The following is a 17,877-nucleotide window of genomic DNA, read 5'->3' as shown; positions in this document are numbered from 1 at the left end:
ATGCGACCACAGTAAGTGACCTCTGCTTCCCTGTCCTTCTTGCTTCCCCTAGGCCAGATCAGCATGCCAGATGTCATGATCTGGATGCTGTGTGATGACAAGCGGGTGGCCCACACCGGGTCAGGTCTCATACAATCATGTTCTCCAAAGCTGGCCCCCACGCCAGGGGCAGGATGTGTGGCAAAACCCAGACCATCTTCCTGCAGGTAAAAAACTACTTTTTGACATTGAAAATGGGGTCTCTGTTTGCTCGTTTTCCTCTTCCCTTTTTTCTTTTCTGCTGTGTCTATTAGATTGTAAGCTTGCAGGCTGGAATTGTTTTGTTTTACTGGTCTTACAATAGCCATTCTAGGAGTCTTTTTTGTCTGAAAAGCAGAGCAACAAATGCCTTTAAATAAAATGAAAATAACAAATAAAGATATCTCCATTTTGGCTCATTTGTGTGCCAATTCTCTTAGCAAAAACCATAGGAATTAAAGCTCTTGGGGTCACCCAGGAGGCCACCGTACCCACAAGCATCTCATGCCCTCCCCTCCGAGTCTGCCCAAGGGAGTTGCTGGTGCTCCTCTAGACCTGCCTGTGGTGCTTTCTTTCCTCCTTACATTTACTGCCCTTGTGTCACAGGAGCCGGGAGGACACACAAGGAGCAGCTGTAATGTGGGGTGAGCTCAGTACTACTATTGAAGGTTTCCTGACTCCTGCTGCTTCCTGGTATTGGGGCAGATCCATTGCAAGGTTTCCCCTCACACAGTTGATACTACAGGGACACTTCAGGACCCCCATGTTCAGAGCAGTCTATTACCAAATACCGATATCTGTAGAGCAGGCAGTATATCTGGCTGGTATCATCTGTGACCCCTACATTGTGGGTTTCCAGAGGCATGCAAAGGCCTTTGAATTCAGCAGCCAAAAATGACTCTTCACATGGCTCCACAAGATCGGATGCCCACCTAAGCATCACAAGATGATTGTGTCCTTCCATGAGAACCTGCGTGGCACTGTCCAATCTAACAGCTTCATCCTCCCATGCCTTCCCTATAAGAGCAATGTGAAACAGGGCAGTGGTTCTCACCCCAACCCTCTTTGGCATATTCTCCTCCGCATTGCTCTCATATGCCTTCAGCTCAGCTGAAGATGGTAGTACACCCATACAAAGAAGAGTGGCGGATCCTTATCTGAGAGATGTCTTTTGCAGACAATGTGGCCTTGACAGCACACTCCAAGGAAGCTCTACACAGAGACTCAGCAACAATTTTAACCCATCCTGCAAGGAGTTGGGAGTACCACCAGCCTGACAAAGACCAACATACTGAGTCAGGACATTGGCCAGCTCTGCATGCATCAGCATTGGGTGGCCAAATGCTTGAGGTGGTAGATGATTTGTCTACCATAGCCAGCAATCTCTCCATTGATCCTGAGCTGACAAGCATTTGGCAAGGCAGCTGTGGCAATGGCTTGCCTCTCCAAAGGGCCACCTCAAGCATTTGGCCACCAAAGCTGATGCATGGAGAGCTGGCCAACATCCTGACTGGGTGCCAGCCTAGATGGACCTTTGCTCTGATCCAACAGGGCTCTTCTGAGGTCCCCTCAGGCTCAGAAAATAAGGACAGCGGGGGATCGAAGTATTTTGGAAAGACCAGGGCCAGCATGTGGGAACTTTTATGCTTAGGCAGGGGGGTGGGCTCAGTGAACCATCGGGCCATTTCTGAATCTTCACACACTGCTGAGGTCCTCACAAATCTCATAGCAATAGGGGCTTGAAAACGACTGTTTTTGTAGCCATTGTGTCCACTGTTGTGTCTGCAGTCCTAATGATGGTGGAAGGAATGCATATGCATAACTCTTTTCCTTTCTATCCCACAGAGTGCACAAAACAAAGGGAAGAACGCTCCCATTCCTGTTGTGTTGCGGGTGCGAATGTGGCTTGGAGAGCTGGCTGATAGTGCAGAGTTCTTGAAATGTTGTGAAGGGAGAATCCTTATCTACGCTGAGACGGTGAGAGACAAGCCAGGCAGCATGGAAAGGGTCCAGTTTGAACCTGATTCCAAGAGACACCTCCCCACTGATGCTTACCTTGGGGTAGTTACTATCTCCTAGCATAACCTTTCCTCACAGGTTTATACTGGGGGCCATATGGGAGTGGGAAAGGCACTGTTGGAAATGCAGTTGTAAGGATCATTCCATTTGTAATTTCAAGGTTTAATTTGGTTGATGTCAGCTAGCACAAGAGGGAAACAGGTGGAGGTGTTGCTTAACAAGCAAAGAAGGTGGCATGACATCACTGAGGCATCATGTGCTTTGATTGGCTGTGTAATTCTGAGAGAATTTTTCCTCTGTATGTTTAGTTGAATTCCTCCATGGTATGTACAAAGGCTGAACTAAGAAAGACACTTTCTCCTTAGACTCCTTTCTCATAGACTATTTTTGTTCAGTTTGCTCACCAACAGGCTTTTAAGAATGTAGGAACTGTCAAACTATTGGACCATCTAGCTCATGGCTGCCAGTGCCTACACTGGGTAGCAGTGACTTCCATGGTCTCAGACTGGGGACTTTCCCAGCCGTACCTGGAGATACTGGGGAATTGTACCCGGGACCTTCTGCATGCAAAGCAAATGCTCTACCACTGAGCATTGGCCTCCTTCCTGCAGACCTCTCTCTCTGGACTATGCTTGGGCTATTTAGTTGGCTGTGCTGATATACACCATGTATGCTGCCCTGTGGGGGATGAAAATAACCATGGTTCTAACTCTCATGCTTGCAGTATGAAAATCAAAGAAGACCCACGGAATATGGGGGACCAGGGACATGATGCAGCACCCCGCCTTTTCAGATGTCACTGGGCAGGTCAGCCTTCCCAAAGAAAAGTTCCAACTGCCTGTGGGATGGCAGTGGGATGGCGAGTGGGTGGTGGAACCCCAGAGAAGGTGAGTGTGCGCATAATAATTTCAAGATTACTTGCAAGGTTCTTCTTTCTAAATGCCACACTTTTCTTAGAAGAACATCAAAATAGCGTTCAATAGAATCTAAAGTGCAAATGACAGCCTAAAACAAAGCAGGGGAGACTCAGTAACCAACCACCCATCAAATGGGGCAGTGGGAAACAGAATATTAAAACAGGGTGTTTGAAAAGAGGAATTTAAAGACCTTCCTGTTAACACTGGCATTTGATGGTTGATAGCTACTGGCCATGACAACTGTGAGCAACTGTGAGGGTATGCAGTTGCTTTTAAATGTTTTCCAGTTGTCTTTAAATGCTTTAAAACGTGTTCTTGTTTTTATTTTAAATTGAGATGTTTTAACATTTTGATGTTTGCCATGCTGGGCTACTTTGAGAGGAAGGGCAGGAAACATTTGATAACTAAGGTTGGAGACACATGGTCTGGAATCATTCACGCTCGTCCTCAGCATTCTGCTTTCAGTCTAAATTGTGATTCTAGATCCTGCCATCCACAAGGGTGGGTGCGGCTGTTGGATGCGTCTTTGATGATCTTCCCCTTCTTTGGGTTATCCAGGCCTTTTTATCATTGCACATGCCCCAGGTGAATGAAGAAGGAAGGAGTATTGGTAGACACGTTATCTGGGGAACTGGGTTTGCGTCTCCCCTCCTCCACATGCAGCTGCTGGGTGACCTTGGGCTAGTCACACTTCTTTGAAGTCTCTCAGCCCCACTCACCTCACAGAGTGTTTGTTGTGGAGAGGAAGGGAAAGGAGAATGTGAGCCGCTTTGAGACTCCTTGGGGTAGTGATAAAGCAGGATATCAAATCCAAACTCTTAATAAAAAACAGTAACTGTCAGTGAGGGGAGGTTATTGATTTGTTTGTTATTATGGTATGTATTTTTCTGTTTTTATATGGTTATGCACCACCCCAATCTCCACAGCAGCGTGCGATTTCAGGGGTTCCACGTGCTTCCCCAGGGTGTTTCCCTTTGGAAATGAGGCACAGCAGAGACTGTGGTGTCTTCGTGATATATGGTTATTTACACATATAAACAACCTGAGCCTACTGTGGAGGGGTTCAGAGCATTGCCACCCCAAAAGGGTCTTTCTTCTCCCATAGGCCCAATCCTGAAAATCAAACAGAAATCAAACATGCTCCAAAACATGGCTCTGACCCTCTCTCCTGAGAAACTTAGGATTGTAAACTGCTCTGTGATCTTCAGACGAAGGACAGTATAGAAATTTAATAAATAGTAATGATAATAATGTTATTTGGGTAGGTGTGGATGCACCCACCCCAATGCCAGGACCACTGACTTCCGTTTTCAAAAAGGCACACTGCAGGGCAGAGGAGAATCAGTCTGCAATTAGCTTTCATTTTCAGAATGAAACCAGTTTTCTCAAGGATCACTTTTCAAGGGCAAAGAATATGCAATAGATCTCAGTAACACATGGACTACATCAGGCATCCCCCAACGCGGCCCTCCAGATATTTTGGGACTACAATTCCCATCATCCCTAGCTAACAGGACCAGTGGTCAGGGATGATGGGAATTGTAGATCCAAAACAAGGGCCAAGTTTGGGGGTGCCTTGACTACATATTGGGGAAAAGCACTCTGTCTCCATTGATTCTAAATTAGAATGTGTCTAGACAGATTACATAGATATAAACATTGTTTATTCCTTTTGCAATGTATTCATGTGGTTCACCATGTTGGGGCCATCGGATCACTAAACAGTATATAAATAAACCACACCATACCAAAAGCATACCAGACCTTTGCTCCTTCTGCATCTGACCAGGCTCTTGCTGGACAAAGAGACAAACCACACCGAAGTGCTAGAGGAAGTGTATGAGAACCAGATCCGGCAACCTGGGCGTCGATGGAGACCGGCCCCAGTCCCCTATAGCAATGCCGTGAGTGAGGGGAGAGACACGCAGCTTCAGCCTGGGACTGAGGGCAGATGCTCTGAGGCTTGGACATCCTTGGGAGATGCCAGTGGTTTTCAAACTTAGCTTTGGAAGATGTTCTCCCCGTAGATTCCACCCCTGTCAGGACCTGCCATATCCAAAATGGTGATGGACAGGAGGACTCTGCACTTGAGGGGGGAGGGCATGCAGGGGCAGCTCCAGAACCATTGCTGCCAGTGCCACCCTCAAGCCCAAGGATATGTCTCTGCCATCCTCCAACTCCGAGGACTTCATTGTATAAGACCCTAGAAGACTGGTCCTCCTTGGCTCCTTCGCAGTAGGAGATTATGAGGGACAGGTGGGTCCCTTTAAGTAGGGAAGCCTCTTGCGGCACAGGTGGTGCTAGCAATTAGGCTACAAATGGGCTCAGGTTGTCCCTTGCTAGAGCTTTGTATTTCCCAGAGCACAGCTGGAACCCTGCCTTGTGTCCAGCATGAACCTCACCTTGTCCTACACCCCGGGTGAGTCTTGCCACACTACTGAGCAGGATACCTCTATACCACAGGGACACACACACCACCATCACTCCTAAATTTGATATCCTCCTGAGGCTGGGGTCAATAATCTGAAAAAAGATTCAGGGACCAACAGTGTGGTGCCCAGGAATGCGACAGCACCCTTGTGGTCTTCCCCTGGTGCCCCAAAGCCTCCGAACACCACCACTGCCCCTTTAGCCTTTAGATGGAGAAGATGGTTGCCTTTTCCTCCCTTGAAAAATGCTTAGGAAGTTTCTTTCTCAGCTCTATGTGCTTTTAAAGTCTCAGATTAATTCTGCCTTAACCAACTTTCTACCCAGATCCCTTGGAAAAGTGAAGTGTGTGCATGCAGGTGTACAATGACTCTCTTTCTGTCTCTTGGGGGAGGGACTGAGCAAGGGGAAAGAAGAGAGCTGATCAGCAAGGGCAGGGGTGCTGTGCCACTCACTGTAATATTCTAACATGCCCTCAAGCCTAAAAGGTTGGCAACCCCGGTGTTCAATAGTAGCTCAAAACCCTCCCCTGCACTTGAGCCCCCGAGATTTGCAATGCCCTGCACATTTTAAATATTGCTGCTTAGACCCCCATTTTGCCCCATGCCCTCTCTGTTTTAGAGTGGTGCTCCTGCCCCCTCCAAAGGAAGAGATTTGTGCCCCCAAGGCTGGCTCTTTGTGGAAGACTGGAAAGTGGAGGAGAACCGGGCTGTGGACGATGCTGGCAAGTTTTCCATTTGTGTTTGTCTTGGCCCTGGAGCCACTCCTGAGAACAATGACTGTATATATTTTGGGATCATTGCCTGGAGCCTCATGAGAATACATTTCCTCCCTTAGGTTGGGAGTATGGCGTTGCTCTCCCACCTGCTGAGTTCCCCTGTGCTTGGAATGCAGCCGAGAAGACCTACCACACCCACCGCCGCCGGCGCTGGCTCAGGAAACGCTGCCGGAAACCTGGCCAGCAAGAACCAAGAAGGAAAAAATGGCTGCCTTCCTTCGGCTGGTAACTGGCAGTGGTGCTCACAGCTGTTGTGCCCAAGGGCTTGTTCACATTGTCAGAGAATGTCAGAGATAAAAAGTCAGCCAAAGATGCAGAGCAAACTCTTGAGGCCAGGACTTTTATAGGGCTAGGTGGACAGGGATTGGCACCACCCCCTGGGGGGGGGGGTCAACTGGCAGAAGACTCAGGTAGGCTGGTACTGCAGCTTAGACACTGCCCACAAAACACAGAGTTCGAGTCAGCCAGGCTTGCAGTGGAAACAAGAAGCTCATTCCACAGGAAGTAGAGCATTCCCTGACCGCTGCAGTTCAAGAGGTGCACACTTCAACCACAACTTAGAGGAACTGGCATATCTCAGCATGGCTGTGCTAGTCAGTCCCTGCTGAAAATCCAGTCATATTTTACTAACTGATTGATAAAATTATTTATATACCACCAATTCATATTATATAACACAGCAATGTACAACAATATGTTCAATAAAATATAAAACTTCATGGAAAGGGTACAAAATGATCATTAAAATTACTGGCACAGGGACAAAGGACGTAAAAGGGCATTCAAGAGGTGCCTGCTAGTAAAAAGGGAGGGTGCTTGCTGTCCAGCCTCATATACCCAACATGCTTAATGCATGAAGGGATTAAGACCATAGAGTATGCTGTCCTGCTAGGAAGGTTACCAACTATTTGTTATCACTCTTCTTCCTCCAACCCTACTATAATGATCTGTGCAGGCGAGCAGCCTCATAACGCAGCGAAGACTCTCCTGTCAGTTTGTTACAAGTTTATAAGAAAGAAAGAAGAAAAGAAAGAAGAAAGAAAGAAAGAAAGAAAGACATTCAAAACAGCCATGTTCTCTCATTAGGCTAGTTGTTCCAGTCCGAGTCATTGTTCCGCCCTCTCCAACAGGAGGAACACCAAAACCCCACCATCCTTCTCTTCCCCCTCCTTCATTCTCTAGGCTTTTCTAACCTATGAGTTTTTGGACTCTCGGGTTGAATGCAACCCCCCTCAAAGATCCAGCCTGAGAGGAAGTCTTATTTGATGGTTGCCTGGCAATGTCTTGGTCAGGATCCAACTCCTCCTCCTCTTCCTCCTGGGAACTAAACGCTCCTTCCCTGGAAATGAGGAGGGGCATCAGACAGACAACTCTCAGCTACAGAGTTAAGCTCTTCCTCACTCACCTCAGCTTCCAGGCTGACTCTCTCAGTGTGCTCAGGGGGCTCACATTCCTGATACCTACCAGTAAGGAGGTCTAAGCTGATGCTCCAAACTTAGATCACGTAGCTTTAGCAAGCTATCTTTGTGTTTCAATACAAATAATTTAGAAACATTTACCATTGGCAACGTACGTTAAACTGCCTATCTTTTCTGGCTGCTGTATGGGAAACCAAATGAATCTGACCTTTGAAGAGTTGTAAGTAAACCATTTTACTTACCAAACGTGGTCTCTTTCTGTGCTATGAGAAGAGGGGAACTTTGGAAGCAACCTAGAAGAAGATATTTTAAAAGTCTAACAGTCTGTATTTCCACAATGTACTACATATTTTGTGATTTTAAACCTCTGCTAGGCATTCGCACCAAAAGAGCACTTGCCATGTACCTGGATCTAGGCATCCAGGGAATTCTCCTTGTTATTGTTTTCTTGTATTTTTCCCCCCCTTTTAACCAAAATACAACAAAATACCAACACATGTCATATCTCCGCTGGAAGTGTGTCTACAGCACGGGTAAGGTTACACTAAATATTGGTTTTAGAGCAGGCTTCCTCAACCTCGGCCCTCCAGTTGTTTGGCCTACAACTACCATGATCCCTAGCTAGCAGGACCAGTGGTCAGGGATAACGGGAATTGTAGTCTCAAAACATCTGGAGGGCTGTTGAGGAAGCCTGTTCTAGAGAACTTGTAGTTGAGCTAGAAACCATCGAAGTTGTATTAAATGTTGCAATAAAGTGTCCAGTGTTGCAGCTAAAGACTAAGGAATACGAGTTGCTGGAAACAGCAGAAAGGAGTGCCTGGTTGGTGGGCTTCCCTTGGGACATCTCTATGGTCACTGTGACAACAGGACAGGGGCCATGGTAGCCTGATCCAGCAGGGCCTGATCCAGCAGGGCTCTTCTTACATTCTTATGGATCCTGGGGGGTAAATCCCAAGGCCCCACAGGACAAGGGCCTCCAAGTGACCACCCAGCAAGTGGCAGATGGTCAGGCTGTGGCAAACAGGCCCAGCATCACCACGTGGGCCATGCCAGAGCTCAGTGGAGTTGATGCTGGGTAGTACATGGTACCTCGGGTTACATACCCTTCAGGTTACATACTCCGCTAACCCAGAAATACACTTCAGGTTAAGAACTTTGCTTCAGGATAAGAACAGAAATCGTGCTCTGGCGGTGCAGCGCAGAGGGAGGTCCATTAGCTAAAGTGGTGCTTCAGGTTAAGAACAGTTTCAGGTTAAGAACAGACCTCCGGAACGAATTAAGTACATAACCAGAGGTACCACTGTACAGGATCCTTCTTCTTAATTTTAACAGATTTTTTTTAATAGTTGAGTGGGGACAGGCACATACATGGTTACAACTTCTCATTTATTATTTTAAAATGGTGCCTTGTTGTTCAGTCGTTCAGTCGTGTCCGACTCTTCGTGACCTCATGGACCAGAGCACGCCAGGCACGCCTATCCTTCACTGCCTCTCGCAGTTTGGCCAAACTCATGTTAGTAGCTTCGAGAACACTGTCCAACCATCTCATCCTCTGTCGTCCCCTTCTCCTTGTGCCCTCCATCTTTCCCAACATCAGGGTCTTTTCTAGGGAGTCTTCTCTTCTCATGAGGTGGCCAAAGTACTGGAGCCTCAACTTCAGGATCTGTCCTTCTAGTGAGCACTCAGGGCTGATTTCTTTAAGAATGGATAGGTTTGATCTTCTTGCAGTCCATGGGACTCTCAAGAGTCTCCTCCAGCACCATAATTCAAAAGCATCAATTCTTCGGTGATCAGCCTTCTTTATGGTCCAGCTCTCACTTCCGTACATTACTACTGGGAAAACCATAGCTTTAACTATACGGACCTTTGTCGGCAAGGTGATGTCTTTGCTTTTTAAGATGCTGTCTAGGTTTGTCATTGCTTTTCTCCCAAGAAGCAGGCGTCTTCTAATTTCGTGACTGCTGTCACCATCTGCAGTGATCATGGAACCCAAGAAAGTGAAATCTCTCACTGCCTCCATTTCTTCCCCTTCTATTTGCCAGGAGGTGATGGGACCAGTGGCCATGATCTTAGTTTTTTTTATGTTGAGCTTCAGGCCATATTTTGCACTCTCCTCTTTCACCCTCATTAAAAGGTTCTTTAATTCCTCCTTACTTTCTTCCATCAAGGTTGTATCATCAGCGTATCTGAGGTTGTTGATTATTTTTCCGGCAATATTAATTCCGATTTGGGATTCATCCACCAGAAAATGGTGCCTAGTCACAACTAATTAATGTCTGTAGCATCAAGTCAGCTGGAACAAACCCCCTTTTTACTGTTTAGGATGCAAAACTGCATGTGCTCCAAAATATTTCTCTTTTTGGGGGAGGATTGTGAAATCACTTCTAAAGCTGGCCCAACAAAAAAGAACCAATATAAGAATCACAATACGAAATTCCACATTCAAAACCAAACATTACTAATACTAACACTAACCATAATAATCCCAGCATATGAAGTACGGTGTAAAGCAACTAAGAACCACAAAACAAAACATACGTGAAACCTCAAAATATATCGCAATGACAATGAAATGCAATGTAACATTGTGTGCGTCAAAATTGTAGTAACACATGGCTGTCTAAACTGGGGCCCCAAATCAAATCACAATCTTCATTGTTACTGTTAATGACCAGCATTGAAGTGAACCCCCATAAACCTTCAAGTCCATCCAGGGGTCTCAATGGCCTTGATCCCATTTGACCTAATCACTATCTTTCCTCCAGCTCACTTCAAGCCTCTCTTTCCATCTATTTCCTGCAGCACTCCGAGTTAAGGCTGAAAGAAGAGACTTGGGAATATGCTCCACTCCACGGCTGGAGGTTCCACCTGCAGCGGCATCCCAGCGACATCTTTCGCCGGCGATGCTGGCACAGGAAGCTCATCCCGATATCGCCCAGCCGTGTAGCCTTCATTTTTCTCTTGGAGGGTTCACTGGTAAGAAAAGCCAGGTGCCACGGTCAAGTGTTTTCTCTCTCAGCTGTGGCACAGCTGCCAAGTGATTCATTCAGAGGACATGAAGCCAGTCTTTGGGCTTCAAAGGGCTCGTCCACGTGATTTCTAGGCACAGATTCATGCTGTGTAGGCAAGGGTCTGAGCAGGGTTTTTGTTTTGTTTTTTTGTTTTTTTGTCCCACTGCTTTCTCCAGGGAAACATGCTGTTTACAGCTGAATCGGAAGAAACGTCAAACAGGTTTTCCACGGATTGACATTTGTTCCAATTCTGCAGATGAGCCCTAAATTGAATCTTGACTGCTGGAGAGAGACAGAAATGGTTCAATAGCTGCATCCACCAATTCTATCCTCATGACAGAAGCTTCCATTCATTTCAGTAAATTCAACAGAGAAGAAGTCTTGGGATCAGTCACAGTGTGACTCAAGCAGAGTTAAGCTGAAATGTCTAGAAGTGTTTCTGAATTTCTTCTTTTTCCACCCTTGTAGAAAAAGATTTGCATTTTTTTCTAAATATTTTCTACTGCTTTTTTGGGTGGCCACCATTTCTCAACAAGCACACACACACACACACACACACACTCACCCCATGTTCTAGATTGACACAAGGTCTCTGGGGCATTGTGAAGGATGATGTAAAATGGTAGCCAGAGATTTTGATCCCTGTTGAAATTTCAGAAGTCAGAGAAGAAGTTAAAACAAGTTTTCCCGTCATCAGGGGGTGGGGTTTCAGGGTTCACACACACACATACCATGACTAACAAAACTGGAATAAATTTGGCAAAATAGCCAAAAGACAGTGTTTAAAAATGCAAAATAAAAGAAATTGTGCTCCTGTGCTTTATTTGCATGATTTGTATGGGTAGCAGGGTTGTGGTTTTTTAAGTGTACACCTAAGGCATTTTTTTATTTAAAAAAATTATTATGTCATCTTTTTCAGGGTGTGGAAATTGAAAGCCAATGGAAAAATAAGAAAATTGAGATAGGAAAGAAAGAAGAAAAGAAAGATGAGAAAGAGCCAGAAAAAGCTCCCTCTCAAACCCTCCTGAAGAAGAACACCCCACTTATCTTCTGCATGTTCAAGAGTGAGTAGTTTGTGTTAACAAGCCTTAGCAGCTTGGGTGAATTAGATTGCAATAATGACTTACAGTTTCTGGAGTTCAAAGGCTTTATTCATGCAGGAACTATTTACCTGATGAGTGGAGGTAAAAGAGAAACAGCCAACATCTTTTATGGAGAGAAGAACAAACATCTTTTAGGGTTGGAGTTAAATTAAACATAGATGCTTACAAACACTGTTGGCTAAATAGCTACACACAAAGTGCCCTCTTGTAGTTTAAAGCAATTCATGTGTCAACTACAAATTCAAGAGAAGGAAATGCATTTGCTTTTATCCAACAGTTTGTCCAAATGAGAGCACATGGAAAAAGAAAGTTGTCCTGCTGCACATAAAATAACAAGTAATGACCATTCCCCACATTAAATGGGGAGCGGTTTTTGCGTGGTCACGCGCAGCCCCCTTGGATCCCAGAGCGGCTCCTGCCAGTTCGGGCTGGCATCACCTTCCCCAGGCTGGAGACCTGTGGTCTCCGCCTACCTCAGCCAGCATCCAATCCCGCCTGGGGGAAGCGTTGCCAGGGGGATTGGCCAGGTAAGGGGAGGGACCACCCAGCCCACACAATAGAAGGCGTAGCTTACCCCATTCTGTTTTTCGTTTTCAGTGGTCACTTGGCATTCCATGGCCACTGAGCATGCTCAGCATTTATTGAGCTGTATTAAGGCAAACACTTCCATAGGGGTGTGGTTCTATTTGGAAAGATTATTTTCTATTTCTGTAAACCTTGGGGTTCTCCCCAAAATTCTGGGGCATAACTCATCCCCTGAGTTTGCTATTAGATGGAATGATATTGTGCACAAGGAGTCTCTCTAACAGAGCAAGTAGGGAGTTTGCAGAGAATTCAGGTGAAAACAGAAGCAGAACCAGAAATTGCTGGTGTTTGCAAATTTAACCCATGTCTGGAATGGTGCTCCCCACTCCACAATTTTCAATGTATTTCCTTTGCATTGAAATGAATGGGGTGGAATAACATAATGACAACATAACTTGTGCAATTTATTTAATCAATTACATAAGCTCACCACAATGCACAGCGAGGTTTTGGGTAGAAGAGCTGTATGTGATGAATGAGCGAAATGGAAAAATGATGCCTTCCTACATACCTGTTTGCAAGTCTGGGTGGTATATTGTAGGGAAACTAGAAGGAAAGTGCAGTTTTTTTTCTTAAAAAAAGACTTCCTCCTTTCAGATCCTGTCTATTTCCAGTTGCGCTGCTACATCTACCAAGCAAGAGACCTAGTTGGAACTAGTGCTAAGAGTTCTGCAGGTAGGTGCAATGGAAACAAGTAATTTCTGTGGTCTAAACCAGAAGGTCAGCGGTTCGAATCCTCACGACGGAGTGAGCTCCTGTTGCTCGGATCCCTGCTCCTGCCAACCTAGTAGTTCAAAAGCACGTCAAAGTGCAAGTAGATAAATAGGTACTGCTTCGGTGGGAAGGTAAATTGCATTTCCGTGCGCTGCTCTGGTTTGCCAGAAGTGGCTTAGTCATGCTTGCCACATGACCCAGAAGCTGTACACTGGCTCCCTCGGCCAGTAAAGCAAGATGAGCACCACAACCCCAGAGTCATCCGTGACTGGATTTAACTGTCAGGGGTCCTTTACCTTTACTAATTGCATTGCAGGGGTTGGACTAGATGACCCCTGGGGTCCCTAGCTACTCTGTTCTATGATTCCAAGTCCTCTGCCCTCCCATGCCCTCTATCATTCACTCCTCCCTGTCCTCATCTCTTTCCTCACAAGAGGCCATTTACCCAGAGGCACTCAAATGCCTGTGTTTCACTTGAATTTAGGAGGGGCAGAATCTTGGTGTTCCCTCCCATTTCAGACCACAGGTAATTACTATTTTTCTGGAGCTCAGGTCAGGGCCAAAAAAGCTGTGTTGCAAGAGATCCAGTATTTGATCTCCTGCCTTCTTCTTCATCATCATCATCTTTATCTCCATCTTCTTATCCTCAAATCATGCTCAAATTGGATCAGGGCAACAGTGCTGGTTTTTTAAAAGCCATTTCCCTCCCACACACATCCTCCCAATGTTGATTTTAGCTCCACTTAGGGAAAAGTAGAGCTATCCATGTATCATTCCTCTCTCCTCTCCCTCCCCATTTGCTTTAACAGCAGCTTTGCAGGGGAGATTTAGAGCAGGAAAGTGGCCTGGGGGGAAGGGTTGGTGCTTACAGCACAGCACAGCTGGCCCAATCCAGTGGTGGGTGGGGAGTGCAAATTGAGAATTCTCTGTTGGAGATCCCCTTAAAACTGGAGTTCCCAAGAAGAGGGGTGTGTGTGAATGGCTATTCATCCATTTTAAGCTTATAGTGTAGTGTTATCTTGGAAAACATGTAGGTGATATTTGAGTCTGTATCAGTAATTCCTCCATCTCCTGTTATTTCCTCTCTGCTAGATCCTTTGGCCCACGTTTCCTTCCTTCACATGAGCCAACATACCCAGACCATCTCTGGCACGCTGCACCCCTGCTGGGACCAGACCCTTATCTTTGAAACATCTTGATCTATGGAGACCCTCGAGCAACTGAGCAAGAACCACCTGTGGTGGCCTTGGAGGTCTTTGACTTTGACGCAAGTGTATGTGCATAGGAGCATAGGAAGTTGCCCTACGCTGCGCCAGACCATTGGCCCATCTGGCACGGTATTGTCTATATGCTGACTGGCAGTGGCTTTCCATGATTTCCGACACAGAGTCTTTCCCAGCCCTTCCTGGAGATGTCAGGGATTGAACTTGGAACTTTCTGCATGCAAAGCAGATGATCTAACCCTGAGATAGGCATGAGGTTCTTTTCACAGGCCCATGAAGTCAACAGAAAAAGATGGCAAGCAAAAGGGCAACTGAAATTCAGGCATCTCTTTTCTGGCATTATTAACCTGTGATAACAGCACTGTGGACAGTCCAGAAGGCATTCCCGGGTGCTTTCCCTCCAGCCTTTTATCTTGAGTAACAACTTAAGAGCCCTGCTAGATCAAACCAAAGACCCACCTATTCAGGCATCCTGTTTCCCAGTTAATCTATCTCCAGGAAGTCCACAAGCAGGACAGGAAGGCAACAGCCCTTCTCTTTCATTTATCTGCAGTATCTGATATTAAGAGGTACAATACCTCTGAAGATGGAGGTTCCATTTGGCTATGATTTGTAATAGTCCCTGATAAAGACCCCCTCCTCCATAAATTAGTCAAATTGCAAATGTGGCAAAACACCACATCTCATGGCAGTGAATTCCATGCAACATGTGTCAACAAACACTTTCTTTAGTTTGGGGTGACTAATGTTTTTTGCATCCTAGGAACCAAATTCATTCTTGGTCCACCTGCTGGGGGCCACAGGTCAGCATAACCTTCTAGAATAATTGTGATTTCCAAGGATGCTTTGATAGACTTGGATTACCTTCTGCTTGTTTTATGTTTTCCTCTTAACAAAGAAATCACTCTCAGACTACTGAGTAAACAAGAAAAAGACAAGGTTTACTCATATCAAAATACTTGCCAGAATTCAAGAGATATACTGCTGAAAATCAGGCAAGCAATAATCATTAAATGTTATAAATATCAATGTTACAAATACAGATTGCTCTCTGGTAAGGAAGGAGAAGAAATTTGATTTGGTTCACATTTAAAGACAAATCTACCTAATTCTCACTTCTCAACAATACACAAACAGAAACATACACCCCCTTCAGAATTCACATTTCTTTGAATTTTGCAATGTAGTTCTCCATCCATGTAACATGTACAAAAATGCGTATGTTTGAGTAAAGCATTCATAAAAATATGTGTGAAAATAACATAGAAAAATGCACTATATTAGGGAACACTGCTTTGCAGAAATATGAGTGTTAGGCAAATATGTATCCAGTGGTACCTCTGGTTGCGAATGGGATCCATTCCGGAGGCCCGTTCGCAACCTGAAAGGTCCGCATCCTGAAAGGTCCGCAACCTGAAACACCATATCTGTGCATGTGCAAGGCATGATTTGGCGCTTTTGCACATGCGCACATGCGCACGTGCCAAAACCCGGAAGTAACCTGTTCCAGTACTTCCGGGTTTGGCACGTTCGTATCCCGCAGCGAACACAACCCGAGGTATGACTGTACAGTTAGGAGAAATTTGCACTGAGACGCATGTGAATTTTCATGAGAACTTTTTTGAAAATAAAAAAATCACAAACCGATGTGGAAATGGGGAGAACTGAATGTAAGATCAGAAAAGAGAGAAACTGAAATTGGTGGATTCACCCATCCCTAGTCTCTTTTAAACTTGGCCTTCCCCATCCTGGTGCCCTCCAGCTGCTTCAGACTGTAATTTCCACATAAGGGAACAACTAGATTATAACACCAAGTACAGTCTTCAGCATGTCCAACATTTCCTGTCTGTTTGCTTTCTGACCCTACACTGTTGCCCACATACAGGCAGTCCAATCTACTATTGGCTTTTAACCACTCCTCTTACACACCTAGCCTGGAAAACCTTCACCCTGTGTTCTGTGTCTCTTTCAGGGCCACTCTGATTATTTCATGGGAAGGAGCTTGTGCATCCCAAGTGTGCACCTGGATCTCAGCTCACGAAGACTACCCCGTCTCCAAAAGTATACAATCATTAAAGAACAGATGGATTCCGGTCAGCTCCTGGCTGCTTTTGAGCTTTTGTTGGACAAGAAGGTAACAAATTAAATTATGCCTTATGCCAGGTGCGTTAGTATCATGTACTGGTGGGACGCAGAGGAGCAGTGGAACTAGCAGGAGAACTCCCAAGGGAAGAAGGCATAGAGTCTGGGCAGTGGTGGTTGAACAACAGTGAGTGGTCACTAGGACAAGTGGGAGAAGACTGGAAAGAGGTGTCAGAAACTGGAGAGGTAACAGGGCTTAGTGAGCTAGGAGAGTCTGTGGCAAAGTCCAGAATCAGAGTCAGAAAAGCAGGAAAGTGGTATGAGGGAGGCCAAGAGGCGGAGATTAGTCTGGCTGGTGCAGAGTGATAGGTGTGCCCCCAGGAACACAGGAAGCATGAAAAGGGTGGAAGATAGGTTGACTTCATGCAGGCACAGTCTCCAATTGCTTGGGGAAAGTCCTGGAGAGGAGGGAACCTAGATGGCTGTGGTGAGGCAGAGACTTTCAGTTTTGGCAACTGATCCATAAGGCAAGACCTACCAGACGTGAGCTGCTGTGCTCATTGGGCCTGGCACTCCTCCAGATCTGTTCTTGCTAATAGAAAGTTCTTGCTAATAGAAAGTTCACTCCAGCTTCAACGGTGTGATTTACTGCCTGCTCTGACATTTAGGTACACCGGAATAAACCCAAATTAAGCTACAACTCCTTTAAAAGACTGAATAAAAGAGTCATACAGTTGCAAGCAACAGATTTCTTTGAGTTTCCCAGAGGCTCTAGAGCAGCCTTCACTATCCCTGGTGCCCTCCAGATATTTTGGACTACAGTTCCCATCAGTTCTGCTCATCACAGCCACGTTCCCTGGGGATGATGGGAGTTGTAATTCAAAACATCTGGGAGGTTCGAAGGAGCACCCCCAGCATCATTTCAAAAGCCTTTTGCAACCAATCGTTTCAAAGCTCCAGCACTTCTAAGCAGGGCAAAAGAAATTTGTCTACTACAACTAGATTTCTACTCTCCAGATTTGCTCTCAGGGGCTCTTAAAACCAATAGTTATCCTCCAGCTAAAGACTGAGGAGAAAATGTCATTCACCACTGGCTAAAAAAAGAAAAGTAGATCTCTATTCAGCAGAGCTCTTCCTCCTTCTCCACAGGATGGATCCTTAGGAAAGCTTCCACCACCTGCATGGAAGGATGGGACATACATAATCCCTAAAGGAATCCGGCCGATCTTAAGGCTAATGGCCATTGAGGTGAGTGTAAAGCCACAAGAGATGATGATGATGATGATGATGATGATTATTATTATTATTATTATTACCCCGCCCATCTGGCTGGGTTTCCCCAGCCACTCTGGGTGGCTTACAGCATGCATTAGGGGAAAAAGTAAAGCATAATAAAACATCAATAATTAAGAAGATTGCACAGGGGGAGGGCTGTAAACTCCACAATTATCATTTGATTCTTCAAAAGTTCAGGGGAAGTAAAATGGATCAATTGGTCCAACCCTGCAGCAAATCCAGAAAGCAAAGCCTCGGGCCCTGTGGGGGTGGACTCAGTGCTACAGTGGATCAACAGGCTTCTTCT

At 45.7% G+C, this 17,877-nt stretch overlaps 1 protein-coding gene across 1 annotated transcript in view; it reads left to right on the top strand.

Annotated features, from left to right (window-relative positions):
• Positions 1–17,877, top strand: part of FER1L5 (fer-1 like family member 5) — a 170,249-nt gene that overhangs the window by 121,669 nt on the left and 30,703 nt on the right. The window contains 14 exon segments of the mRNA XM_033156713.1: positions 17–112; positions 115–206; positions 1,864–1,995; positions 2,776–2,924; positions 4,744–4,858; positions 6,003–6,105; positions 6,219–6,384; positions 10,343–10,553; positions 11,508–11,652; positions 12,874–12,951; positions 14,083–14,178; positions 14,181–14,263; positions 16,186–16,347; positions 17,445–17,543. Coding sequence (XP_033012604.1) covers positions 17–112; positions 115–206; positions 1,864–1,995; positions 2,776–2,924; positions 4,744–4,858; positions 6,003–6,105; positions 6,219–6,384; positions 10,343–10,553; positions 11,508–11,652; positions 12,874–12,951; positions 14,083–14,178; positions 14,181–14,263; positions 16,186–16,347; positions 17,445–17,543 — 1,727 coding nt within the window.

The sequence above is a fragment of the Lacerta agilis genome, chromosome 8 (assembly GCF_009819535.1).
Source record: "Lacerta agilis isolate rLacAgi1 chromosome 8, rLacAgi1.pri, whole genome shotgun sequence".
Taxonomy (NCBI): domain Eukaryota; kingdom Metazoa; phylum Chordata; class Lepidosauria; order Squamata; family Lacertidae; genus Lacerta; species Lacerta agilis.
This window is presented reverse-complemented; position numbering and strand designations above follow the sequence as displayed.